Source organism: Poeciliopsis prolifica, unplaced genomic scaffold (assembly GCF_027474105.1).
Source record: "Poeciliopsis prolifica strain line A6 unplaced genomic scaffold, Auburn_PproV2 SCAFFOLD037, whole genome shotgun sequence".
Classification (NCBI taxonomy): domain Eukaryota; kingdom Metazoa; phylum Chordata; class Actinopteri; order Cyprinodontiformes; family Poeciliidae; genus Poeciliopsis; species Poeciliopsis prolifica.
Window position 1 is genome coordinate 3433571 of NW_026562412.1, and position 12002 is coordinate 3445572.

Genomic DNA, 12002 nt, shown 5'->3' on the forward strand with positions numbered 1-12002 from the left:
ATTGTCGCATAAAAAGTGCTTAGTTGGTTGAATGAAAAATCTGCAGGATATTCAAACTTTTTATTCGATTAATCATCAGAATGGTGGATTACTGAAATAGTTGTTAGTTTAAGCCCTAATTAGAACTCCTGATTAAAGAAATTTATACCCATTATAAATGTATTTAGACTTCCTACTGGAGCTGTAGGTCTGAAAACCTGATGTTAGTTTTGTATATTTGAATGTCCTCAGTGTACCAAACTTATTTAATAATCGTTTTTGGAGAACAGATGAACAGGTGTGGAGGTTATCTTATTGATTCAGCCCACAGCGCAGAGACCCACCCACTCTCCCCTCCCCTGTCACTCGTCTTTGTTGTGGTTTCTGTCGATGGTTTGGCCCACAGAGCCAGATGCCATGGCAACCAGGAAATACTCGCCGCCGTCAAAGTAGTAGTGGTGTCCGAGAGGGAGGGGTGCAGAGATCGGAGCAGAACGTGGGGAGCGGGAGTCCAGACGGACCACAGCAGCAGAAGGGATCGAGTTCCACATTCGGCTGTGCTGAACCTCGTCCTCCTGTAGGTTTGTCACTAAACTGTGTTTGCTGCAGTTAAGTCAGAGGGTAAGCTGCATAATGTGTAGCTGCTGAACAATGTTTTGAGAGAGTTCAGTGAGCTGTATTGGGATTTAGAATAGCTGTTTGGTGAGAGTTTATTAATATTTCCCTTTAATAAATGGATGTCGCTCAGAGATGGCTGCCGCGCCGGTCAAAAACGTGGTGGTGTTCAGGAATGGAGACCCCTTCTTCGGCGGACGCAGGTTTGTGGTCAACCAGCGTCAGGTGGCCACCATGGAGGCCTTTCTGAACGAGGTGACACAGACCATTGGCGCCCCGCTGGCCGTCAGGACCCTGTACACCCCAAAGCAGGGCCACAGGGTCTCAGACCTCCAGGACCTCCAGACGGGAGCGCAGTACGTCGCTGCCGGCTTCGAGAGGTTCAAGAAACTGGAGTGAGTACAAAAAATTTTCTATCAGAGAACTTTCTGATTCTTAATCTCCCAGAAAACGTCACTGTCTTCTGTTTTGTTGCAGCTATCTGCATGCAGGGTTAAAAAAGCAACCTGGAGCTCGTAATGAAGCACAGGTAGGCTTCTCATTTCTAATGCGGCCTCCTGCACTGTCTATCATTCATTAACAACACTCTAACTAAAGGGATTGCAGCACAAGGCAAGTAAAGTATTGAACCCATTAACCTTTTCCATCCTGTTGATATGAAGTTAATACAAAGTAGTTCATACAGGTGGTAAAATCACTCAGAAATAAAGTTAAAGGGGACAAAATGCACATGTTGCACATTTTTATTTTGGTTTCTATGTCTTCTAAAACAACCCAAGCTCTTTAAAAACACCTTGCAAAATGTTTGGCAATATGTTCATCTGATTTGGTTTCAAGAAAATGAGCTGTTGTTTCAAAAAGCTCCAGAATGTAACGTCACAAATCAGCAGACACTGCCCTGTTACCTAGCAACCCAAGCTCCAGCACATTTGGTCAGCTAGTTTTCAATGTTTGCTGGAAAAGACAAATATTTTTGTTGTTGATTTTCTGCATTCTTACTGATTGTGCACAAGGTTCCACTTTTGCTTTTCAAAGATGCACGGTTGTATAATTGTGCATCGGTTTGCAGCCATTGTCATGTGCGAGTGTAAATGTTGTGTTGGAGGGGCGAGGCCAACAGCAGATTATTTGGATTTAAAGTGACAAGAGACCAAGTGGTTCACATCGACTGCTTGAGTTGTTACTAACCTCTGCTGCAAAAATGTCTTAACAAAACTCTATAATAAATATGTTGATTGAGAAAAATGTTCATTTCTTCAGCACTTCTGTTGCCTACTGCGTCTAAAAACTAAATGCATCAAATATGAAAGTAACTTTAATGTGTTCAATGACTGAGATAAGCTTTTATTTAAGCCTTTTGTGCTTGCAGTACCACTAATGTCAGCGGTTGTCATGTAAATTGCATTAAAAAGTGGGCTAATCTTTGCCGCTTCTCTCATTTTCTCCATGAATTACTATAGAGTCATTAACTACAGGTGGATAATAGATTAGCCTTGCAGATTAAACCAGTTTTTATCAGAAAAAAAGGTTCAGAGTTACAACTGTGTCCTTTTTTTCCACTAAACTAAAGAGTAAGAAGACAAACTCTTGTGTTTTGTTGATTGTTTGTATTCTGAGCAGCTTCTTTGCTCTTGGTCGTAATCCGTTGGTGTTTTGTGAAAACCATAAAACATTCAGGAATAAACGTGTGACTCTTTCATTTGGATTTTTAACCAGAGTCATTGGGTTTTAAAGTCTTACATGCCAGTGTTGTGGTTACCGTGGAGAAGTGTAATAAACGTGTGTGTGTCCATTTCATCCGCTTCGCACACAATCCTATCAGGGCCATGTGCGAGTCCAGGCAGGCTTGGATTGATGCTCAGCCTGGGTGTAAATTAATAAAACGAGTGCGACCTCACAGAGGATAAAATACAGAACAGCTTCTTTGTTCTGATATCAGACACATATTTGCATCTGATTGCTTTTTTGTGAAGGATCTTTGAGAGGATAACTCAAATCAGACATGGTAAGTAAATAAGCCATCTAAGGACTCTTAGAGCGAGCGTAGTTTCCATGGCTGCCGCACTTGACTTTACACGAGCAGAATATCTAAATAGTCATTATGCGTTTGTGGAAAGTGAGTTTGCTGGGATGAATATGGATCTGGAGGATGGAGGCGGCGTAAATGCGATGAGTGGTGTTTAAATTGATCAGACTGTGATGTTCTGCATTTGATTTTCTAAATATCGCCTCCAGGTAAAAGTCATCCAGAGGCCCAACGTTTCAGCCAAATGGAGGAAGTTTATTCCTGTTCCTTGCATTATACAGTATGTTTCACAAATCTTTCATACTCATTTAACATTTTTCCCATCTTCTTATCCGACAATTGCAAAATTCAAAATAGTTTATTGGGATTTTATGTGAAAGGCACAAAAATAGTTCCTAAATATTTAGTGGCAAAGAAAACAGTATATGTTGTAAAAGTAAAAGTTGTTTGTCCTTTTTTTTTTTCAAATATCTGTAAAATCTGAAAAGTGTGGTGTGCATTATCATTCAGATTCTCTGAGTTAAAACTTTATGTTAAAGGAAAACCTCTGAAATTGTTTTTCAGACGTACAATAACTTCTGTTTTACTTTTAAATATTTCATGTTGAAACTCTGATTCCCCGCACCATAATACTGCCACCACCATATTTCCTCTTTTGGACGATGGATTGAACAGAATGAATTCATATTTTGAAGTTATTGAAACATGAAGGAATTAATTAAAATTAAGATGAAAAAATAAAAATCTTTGTCAACCAGTGATGTTTTTTGTACTTAATCACTGATATAAAACATAATTTGACTGTTATTTTAAAATAAATTGAGTTCATATCTTATTAAATGGCCACATTTTTCACTGGGAACTTTTCAAATTGTATTCCTCTCTTTTAAACGTCTCTGCTCAGTGTATTCCGTAATGGAGATCTTCTGTGTCCACCTTTCCGGTTCATCATTCCTCGGAGTTTGCAGCAGGACTTGGATCAGATCCTGAGTCTGATCACCGAGAAAGTCAGCTTACGGACGGGAGCGGTGCGCAGGTGAGACGGAGCAAAACACGCAGTCCTCCGAATGCAAACATGCAACGTCGTGTTCAGGCCAGAGTGGATAGAAAAGGAGTAAAAAATCTCTGAAATTTTCTAGGACAAAATGGGAATTTCTGAGTTTAAAACGTTTATTGTTTTTTACTTTTGAAATTCAAAAATTTCAGATCTCCAAAATTTGTATTTTTTTTCTAGAATATTTCTGAAATTAATTTCAGAATTTCTCTTTTTGTTTTTTCCAAATCGCAAATTTTAGACTTATAAAACTCAGAAATTTCCGTTTTTTCCACAAAATTTCTGAGGTTACTCATCATTTCTAAGTTTTCTCTGCCAAATTCTCAACTTTCCAAACTCTGAAATTTCCTTGTTTTTTTCCAGAAAATTTAAGAGATTAATCTTTAAAATTTCTGAATTTTTTGTTTCAAATTTTTTACCTTTCATCATCAGAATTTTCCTTGATTTATTTCTATTATATTTCTGAAATCAATCTTACATTTAAAAAAAAAAATTCTAGCATATTCTTACCTTTTCATATTAAAAATATGTTATGTTTTTTTCTGGAAAATTATGAATTTTTTTGCAGAAATCCATTCTTTTTTTTACTACTTATAATGGCCGTAGTGCTCTGGGATTTGGCGGCGTTTCTTTGCAGGCTGTGCTCTCTGGACGGAGTCTCCGTTTCCTCGGCTGGGGAGTTGCAGACCGGCCGCTGCTACGTTGCTGTTGGAACTGAAAGGTTCAAGAAACTTCCCTATGTGGAGCTGCTGGTTTCAAAAGCTGCAGAGAGGTATTTTACATAATCTGTATGTCGAGAGAGGATTTATGCTTGTTTCATTCCACCATAAAGCATCAGAAAACTGGAAAACTAACCAACAATAATGATCAAGTCTTTCTTTTTGTTGTTTTTAGACATTATCCTGAGAAGAGGAAACTACAGAGGAGAACACAGGTTGAAAAAATCACCTTATACGTTTAATTAGTTGCCTTGTTTTATTATTAATGAGCACTTTATAGAAGAGTACAGCCTGTACTGATGTGTGTGAAAAGTCTTGACAGATATTAGTGAATTAAAAGAAAAAAAACGAAAATTTTCTAGAAATAACATAAAAATGTTAGATCTTGAAAAGGCAAACATTTTTAGAGAAAATTGTAGAAATAAAAGTTTTTTCGTTTTTATCAAATTAATAGAAAAAACTGACATTTTTGAGTTTGAAAAGTTTTGTTTTTTTTCCTTCAAACTCAGATATTTTCATTTTCCATTTTTTTTCTAGAAAATTTTTGAGATTAAGCACAACATTTTTATCTTTTGGTAGAAATTTACTCCTATGTTTTTCTGTAAAAACTGTAAGAAAAAAGGGAATTAGTTATAAAACATAAAGCAGAATAGTACATAACATCAAGTTTCTGTAGACATGTGTAGGTGAATTGTGAATATTTGTCAGTCAAATAATTGTTTTTCTCTCAGAACAGAAAAGCAGGAAGCGGTCCTGAAGATCGGTACAGTGACTCAGCTCTCCTCAACTCCCCAGAGGTAACTCAAATTTAGTTGAACTCAAAAACACTACTGATCCAAGAGGAAAATTAAATGTTGCTTCTATTAATTCAAGAAATAAAGTTATAAAATAAGGAGAAGCTCTCCCTGTTTCATTGTGATGTTGTGATGGATTTTTAGTTAGTTAAACAAAAGATCCAGAGAGAAACTTCAGGTGCAAATCTGTATATTTTTAGCGAAATGTATATTGAGCTGTAAGCCGTGACTTTCAGTCCGATGGCCGGAGGGTGAAGTCAACAGGAGATGAAGCTGCAGCTCTTCAGGCGTCGCAGCGGTTGAGCAGGAGAGAGAGAGCAGACGAGGCGTCCGGATACTTCGCCCGGCCCGTCAAAGTTCGCAAGAACAGGACGCAAAGCAAACCGCTGCTCACCGATGGACCAGGTTAGGAACGCTGTTAAATCCGACCCAAACCCCTCGGAACATTTCACCACATTATAGCATTAAAACGTCACATCTTTGTGTTTTTTATTTGGGTTTCATCTGTCAAAGGAAACAAATGTAAGACAAAATTAACATGCAACAGAGCAAAAACACAAAAGTATTTTTGGTCTAGTTTCTATTTCAAATATCTAACTACACTTAAAATGAGACAAAACTAACTTACTAATAACTATTTAGCAAGATGTAGGAGCTTGCTTTAGGTAAATAATTCCTAAATGTTGCTAAAAATATATTTGTTGTAGTGGCAGATTATTTGAAAATAATTTCTAGATTATTTTTAAATACATGAAATTAATCAATCAATCATGTTTACTTGTGTAGCACATTTCAGCAACAAGGCATTTGAAAGTGCTTTACATTATAAAAACACAAAAATATAAAGTCATAAAACACAAGTTAACAATTGAAATGTTGCATTTAATCAAAAATGTTGTTCAGTGTTTCATTTCTTATAGTCTATACAGAATTATTCACTTAAAACAATATGTAAAAATATAGTAAATCCAACCGTTTTCAAGTGGAAAACTAACAGAAACCTTTATTGTGGAATTCTATCATATATGTATATATTTGTTACAGGTAAGCCAGGTGTGCCCAAAGGAGAGGATCGGACAAACAGAGAGGAGGCTCAAGGTGCAGAGGAGGTGCAGGAGGACGAGAATACGGCTACAGAGCTTCCTGTTGATCAGGTTAGCATTTATGTTTCATTACATCAAAATACTGTCAATCACAGTGAAATAAAACTCATGAAACTCTGTTTCTGCTACCTGAAAGGCAGCAAGGCGTTTGATGGCCATTATTGATAAGAAAATATAAGAGGAGCAAATTTCGGCAAAATAAATCTGACATTTTGAGATTAATCTCAGTAATTTTCTAGAAAAAAACAAGGACGTGTCTAAACTTAAACAGTTGAAAAGTTACTTGGAATAAGCTCAGAATTTTTTTAGCTAAATCTAATCACAGTTTTTCTATAAAAAACTTGGAAATTTCTGAGCTTGAAAAGTAAAAAAATTAGCTAGAAAAAATTAGAAATATTCAGCTTTATCTCAGAAATTTTCTCAAAAAAACAAGGATATTTCTGAGCTTGAAAAGTCAAACATTTACTAGAAAAATAGCTGAAATTTTGAGAATAAATTGAGCTTGAAAAGTTGAAAATTTTCTGAAATTTCCAAGATATTCCAGAAAATTTTAGAGATTAATCTTAAAATTTCTCAGTTTTTCTAGCATTTTTTACTCTTCCCACGCAGACATTTTCTAGATTTTTTTTTTCTAGGACATATTTTGGTGTAAATTTACTCCTGTTTCACCTGCAACGACTCTGATACGGCCACAATAAAAGACAATAAGCCAGAGGTTTGGATGAAATTTTAATCCGATTCTCATTGTTTCCCTAAAGAGAGTTGCAGAAATAGTTGAAGATGAAGACATAAGCAACACAGAGGATCCGGTGCAGAACTCTCCACAAGTGAGCAGCGTTTTATCATAATAAATAAAAAGTAAATGGAAATAACTCTGTTCAATGTGACCTAATCCCAGGTTTTCTGGCCAGACTGCATTTATCTATTTACTGTTAAAAGAACAATGCATGAATGTTTCTCTGACTACAAAACGTAAATTTCCCTCAAGAGAAATCCAGAAAATAGTGAGCAGCAAGCATCAACAGGAACCCAATGGAAAGCAGGTAGAGCGAGAGAGTGGGTGTTTATATTAACAAATGAATCCTATTTGACTGGGTCACTGTGATTTTTGTGCTTAAATAATTTATTTCTGCATGAAAAGGAAAAGCATCTGAACAGGAGCAGGAGTCAGCAGATCAGATCCTGGTATAAACACCCACACATCAATCTGTCTGTAACAAGAAAACAGACTCTAAATTAATCTAAAAAGCTCTGAAATTTGGAGAATAATTTCAGAAATCTTCAGGAAATTCAGAATTGTTTTTCTCAATTTCTGAGAAAAACAGAAATTAAGATTAATTTCAAATATTTTAGAAAAAATGTTTTTTTATATATTAGTTTATCTTGAAAAACACAGAAATTGAGATTTCACATAAAATAAAAAACTATAAAGTTTTTTTTGAACATTTGTAAAATTCATCAAAATTTTTTAAAATATATTTTGGAGCTCAAAAATTTTCCAAGTTTCTTTTTTTAAAAAATAATACTATAAAATTTATCTCATTGTTTGAGTTTATAAATTTATAATTCACACATTTTTCTTGAAAATTTCTGGAATTAATCTAAAAATTTCTCACAAATGATCTTTTCAACCTCAAAGAAATTCTGTTTTTTCTTAAATCTTTCTGAAATTAATCTTAAAATTCCTGAGTTTTTTGGCAAATATGTACTCTTACTTGGAAAAAAAAGGATCCACACTGGTCCTAATACAGCTTTGTAGAAAACTGATCACAGGTTTCTGTTTTTGTGTTTAGAAAGAGGCTGAACTGAAGACGAAATCGTCAGAGGGGAAGATCAGGGAAGAGCAGGCAAGACTGCCGACTTCACATCTATAAAATCCTGGAGAAACTTTGCTTTTCTACTGATTTTAATGTTTCCTGTGACAGAAGAGCCTGCAGGACGCTTAATGCCGTCTCTGACGAAATTAGTAGTATCTAAACTGTGATGTTGAGAAAAGTTTTTATATTGTTTGGATTTTTGCCTTTTTTAAATCATAAGAAATAAATGTTACTCAAAATCCAACAAATCTCTGAAAAACCTGCTGAAAGTGAGATTATTTAATCTGTTCATCCTGTTCAAAAAGAGTAACTCTGATGATGACATTAAGTGTTGGAATCTGCAACATTCAGCCCTGCATCTTAATTTAACATAAAATAATCCATGAAGATCTGCTGTGTCAACCGAAAACCCATTAATGCACAAGGAGAACATGCAAACATCAAGTTTTTACATTTTTTTTAATATGTGCCATTGTTGTTCACTTGTCTTTATTCAAAGCAAATATTGAATTTCTAGAATATTCCATCCTTGAAATATCATTTTTTATGAATTAAAGTTTTTATTTTTTTCTGGGTTTTTTGTTTTCATGTTTGGCAGGAAGTAGAGAGCATCATTTCTGATGTAAAGTCAATTTAAAGTCATAGAAAATATATATTTTTTTCCATCCGTTGTTTGCAAATTGTTAGTTCAATACATGAGAAAATATTTTTTTCAAATAAAAATTAGGTGTGCTTGACTGAGGAAGCAGTTTATGTCAGTAGTTCAGGACTAAAATTTGTCATTTACAGTGACAAATTTCTTTAATCCATGAAATCATGTAATAAAAAAGTTTATATTCCTTTGTATGTCAGCTGTCGTTTTAATTTAATGTTTCTTAAAAAATCAACTCAGCAATAAAAAAAAATGTTTATGTATTAAAGTCTGATATTTAATAAAAAATAAATATGAAGTGAAATGTTTTATTTTAATGTGAAATAAATGAGATTTACTAAACTGGAGTCTTAACCCTTCATTTGAAAAAAGGTTATAGAAAATATTTGCAGTAATAAGAACATACTAATTGGTAATTGCACCAAAATATTATAATAATTAATGTCACACAAAATCAGAGCAGCAAACAGGAAATCCACAGAAATTCAGAAGAGACTGAAGGACATTTAGAGCATCATCAGCTGGTTTTATTAGTGTTTCTTCAACCGACTTTGGAAAAGAGGAAATAATTTAGTTAAAGCAGGTATTGACATATAAAAGGTCAATTTCAAACAGTTTTGTCATCTCCCAAGTAAAATCAGAAAATGTGAGCTCCATAAATCCAGTCCAGTTCTGGAGTGAACCTGCCTCCATCTGGAAGAGATTGTTCTTCTGAGACGTTTTCTGCCTCCAGTCCTCCTAAAGATGCAGCTTTGCTTTTCTTTTCTTCAACAAATGATTTAATCTTGATCTCCATCAGAGCTGAGGGTGGCTCTCGTTCTGTCTGTCAGTATCTTTGGCTTCGATGGAGCTTATAACGCACAGAGTGACGCCTGTCATAGTGAGGAACATTCCCACAACGGCCCCTGCAGAATCGAGCGGAGGAAAAACATTTTTACTGACGCATGAAGACAGAAAACGGTGAATAATAGATGCTGCAAAGGATGGAGAAGAACATATGACTCACGTTTGCCTCCAAACTCTTCCCCCAGCAGCTTTCCCGTCAGCAGAGTGCAAAGGAAGGTGAGAGAGTTCGCCACAGGAACAGCAAGAGACAAATCTGGATAGAAGAAGCTCTGAATTTTTTATTTGTATTTGTTTGGCCGCATATTAAAAGAGGACGAAATGTCCACTTAAAATTTCAGAAATTTTTCATTTTAAATTTTTTAAGAAAGAAATGCATTTCTAGTTTGAAAAGTCTAAATTTTACTAGAATTTTTTTTTTCAATTTTATCAATTTTCTATGACGACATGGAAATATAAAAAAAGAGTTTGAAATGTTGAAAATTTGCAAGAAAAAAATCAGAATTTCTCTAGAAAAAGCTTGGAAATTTCTGAGATTGAAAAGTCAAAAATTGGCCAGAAAAGAAAATTATTATGTCAAATTTGGAAAAGTTTAAATTTGGATAGAAAAAAAAATTATATTTTAAGATTAATCTCAGAAATTGTCTAGAAACCTCTGAGGTTCAAAAGTCAAAAATTTGCTTGAAAAAATGTATTTTAAGAATAAAACCATCTCAGAGAAGTTACCGGGAAAAACTTGGAAATTTGAGTTTTTTTCTAAAACATTTTAAACTTTTCGAACTCAGAAATGTCACTTTTTATAGAAGATTTCTGAGATAAATTGAAAATTTTCTGAGTTGTCCTTTTTTTTTTTTTTTTTTTAAAGAAACCTAAAATAGCCCTTATTCTGTTGTAAACATGAGACATCAGTCATATCACCTCTGAATTGTTTCTTACCAGTTGTTGATAGTGTATAAAAATAAACCAGAGATCCACTCTGGTTTATTAGAAATGGGACCAAATACTAGAAAGAAAAAAAAAAGATTCAGCAAATGACAATAAAGACTTCAATTAAACAGGAAATATTTCAAAGTTTTACACATACCTTTATGTTTAGAAGAAGAAACTTGATTTCAGCAAGCAGCTGAAAGACTCGGTTGGTTTCTGTCACATTTTCTATCCCCTCTGAAGCTTTTTTCAGGAAAGGGTTTGTGCAGCCCCACAGCAGCGACACCAACAGCAAACTCAGCACCTCAGCTTCAAACACAAAACACAGTTACATTCAATATCAGGTTCACTTCAGCATCACAAAGCTGCTGCTTCATATCAGAAAATGCACTGAAAATGGAGCTAAAATGAAAGCAGCATCTCCTACTGAAGTCAAACCTGGACAGAATTATATTTCACTATGACAGACTAAGTAAAATACTGTTTTAAGCTTCTTAAATAATAAAAAAGCTAAAAGCAACAAAACTAAAATGACTCTTTTTCCTTTTTTGCAAACTGAAGGAAGTTTTCACAACAATTTCCCTTTTTATATTTTCAAAACCAAAACATTCAACTGTGTATTGAATAAAAACAATTAAATGAAATGAAAAACAATCTGTGTTTTGGAAATTATGTTGTTCGTGTTGAACAAAAACTTCAAAACTAGCTTTTCTGAGTTTTCATAAACTTCTGTAATTTCTGTCGCGATTTCAGAATTACAACATCGGTGATGGCTACGAAGCAATTTAACGCATATTTTAACCTTTAGACATTTTTAAAATAGAGTGAATCAAAGCCAGATTCGTTAGAAATAGTGAAATAGCCTTTTAGTCAAAAACCGACCGGGATGCTAACTTCAGCGTCAGAAACAACAGGAAGTTAGCAACTCGCTACACCTGACACAGCTAAGCTACTTCCGTAGCATCATCTGTGTTTGTTTTCCAGGCAGCTGAAAAGAAAGTTTAACTTTTAAATAAACTCAAATCCAATGTCAACAATAAAGATGGCGAATAGTATTTTAAAACCAATCGAACCGATTCCACTCACCTACGGTCACCATTGTCACGTGAATTGCATCCTAGTCGCCTAAAAGTTGCGTTCAAGATCACTCTGGTTGTTCGTTAATATTTTTAAACCAACCGACATTTATTTATATTTTCGCGTAGCCTGTGAATGGTATTTTCATTTAAAAATATAAAACCAGTTGAAATATACATATCAATTACACGCCGCGTTTATTTTTATTACACTAAATACTATTTCTTTATTTTGTTCACTTGTAAATGTGAATCTAGCATTCGTTCTGGTAATATTTCTACCAGAGGGCGCAGTAACTCCTAAACAATCGTTGGCTGAGTACATTTGTCATCTTCCAGCGCTAATCATTACTTTTTTAAGGGTCAGGTCATCCAAAACTGTTTCTTTGTAGATGGT

The 12002-nt window shown here is 34.6% G+C and overlaps 2 protein-coding genes across 2 annotated transcripts; one reads left to right on the top strand and one right to left on the bottom strand.

The window, feature by feature from the left end:
- The first annotated feature begins 273 nt into the window (after positions 1-273).
- dcdc2b (doublecortin domain containing 2B) lies at positions 274-9005 on the top strand. Its single transcript, XM_055053424.1, has 14 exons — positions 274-560; positions 728-989; positions 1072-1123; positions 2830-2900; positions 3525-3656; positions 4312-4446; positions 4569-4608; positions 5125-5190; positions 5424-5592; positions 6232-6341; positions 7049-7117; positions 7279-7333; positions 7432-7475; positions 8084-9005. The coding sequence occupies exons 1-14, from the start codon at positions 392-394 to the stop codon at positions 8162-8164; spliced, it is 1455 nt and encodes a 484-aa protein (XP_054909399.1). The 5' UTR covers positions 274-391; the 3' UTR covers positions 8165-9005.
- A 255-nt stretch (positions 9006-9260) lies between these two features.
- On the bottom strand, positions 9261-11660 carry tmem234 (transmembrane protein 234). Its single transcript, XM_055053432.1, has 5 exons — positions 11616-11660; positions 10687-10838; positions 10539-10605; positions 9766-9858; positions 9261-9664 (listed from the first exon to the last, which is right to left on the bottom strand). Exons 1-5 carry the CDS (start codon positions 11626-11628, stop codon positions 9555-9557), a joined length of 435 nt encoding a protein of 144 aa, XP_054909407.1. The 5' UTR covers positions 11629-11660; the 3' UTR covers positions 9261-9554.
- Between the last annotated feature and the right edge of the window lie 342 nt (positions 11661-12002).

Bases quoted from the DNA above. Each gene is read 5' to 3' on its own strand.
- dcdc2b (XM_055053424.1), top strand. From the start codon at position 392: ATGCCATGGCAACCAGGAAATACTCGCCGCCGTCAAAGTAGTAGTGGT. The intron at 7,118-7,278 runs GTGAGCAGCGTT...ATTTCCCTCAAG, and splicing joins CGGTGCAGAACTCTCCACAA to AGAAATCCAGAAAATAGTGA. The intron at 7,334-7,431 runs GTAGAGCGAGAG...CTGCATGAAAAG, and splicing joins AGGAACCCAATGGAAAGCAG to GAAAAGCATCTGAACAGGAG.
- tmem234 (XM_055053432.1), bottom strand. The intron at 9,859-10,538 runs GTAAGAAACAAT...TCTTCTATCCAG, and splicing joins TTATACACTATCAACAACTG to ATTTGTCTCTTGCTGTTCCT. The intron at 9,665-9,765 runs GTGAGTCATATG...TCGATTCTGCAG, and splicing joins GGAAGAGTTTGGAGGCAAAC to GGGCCGTTGTGGGAATGTTC.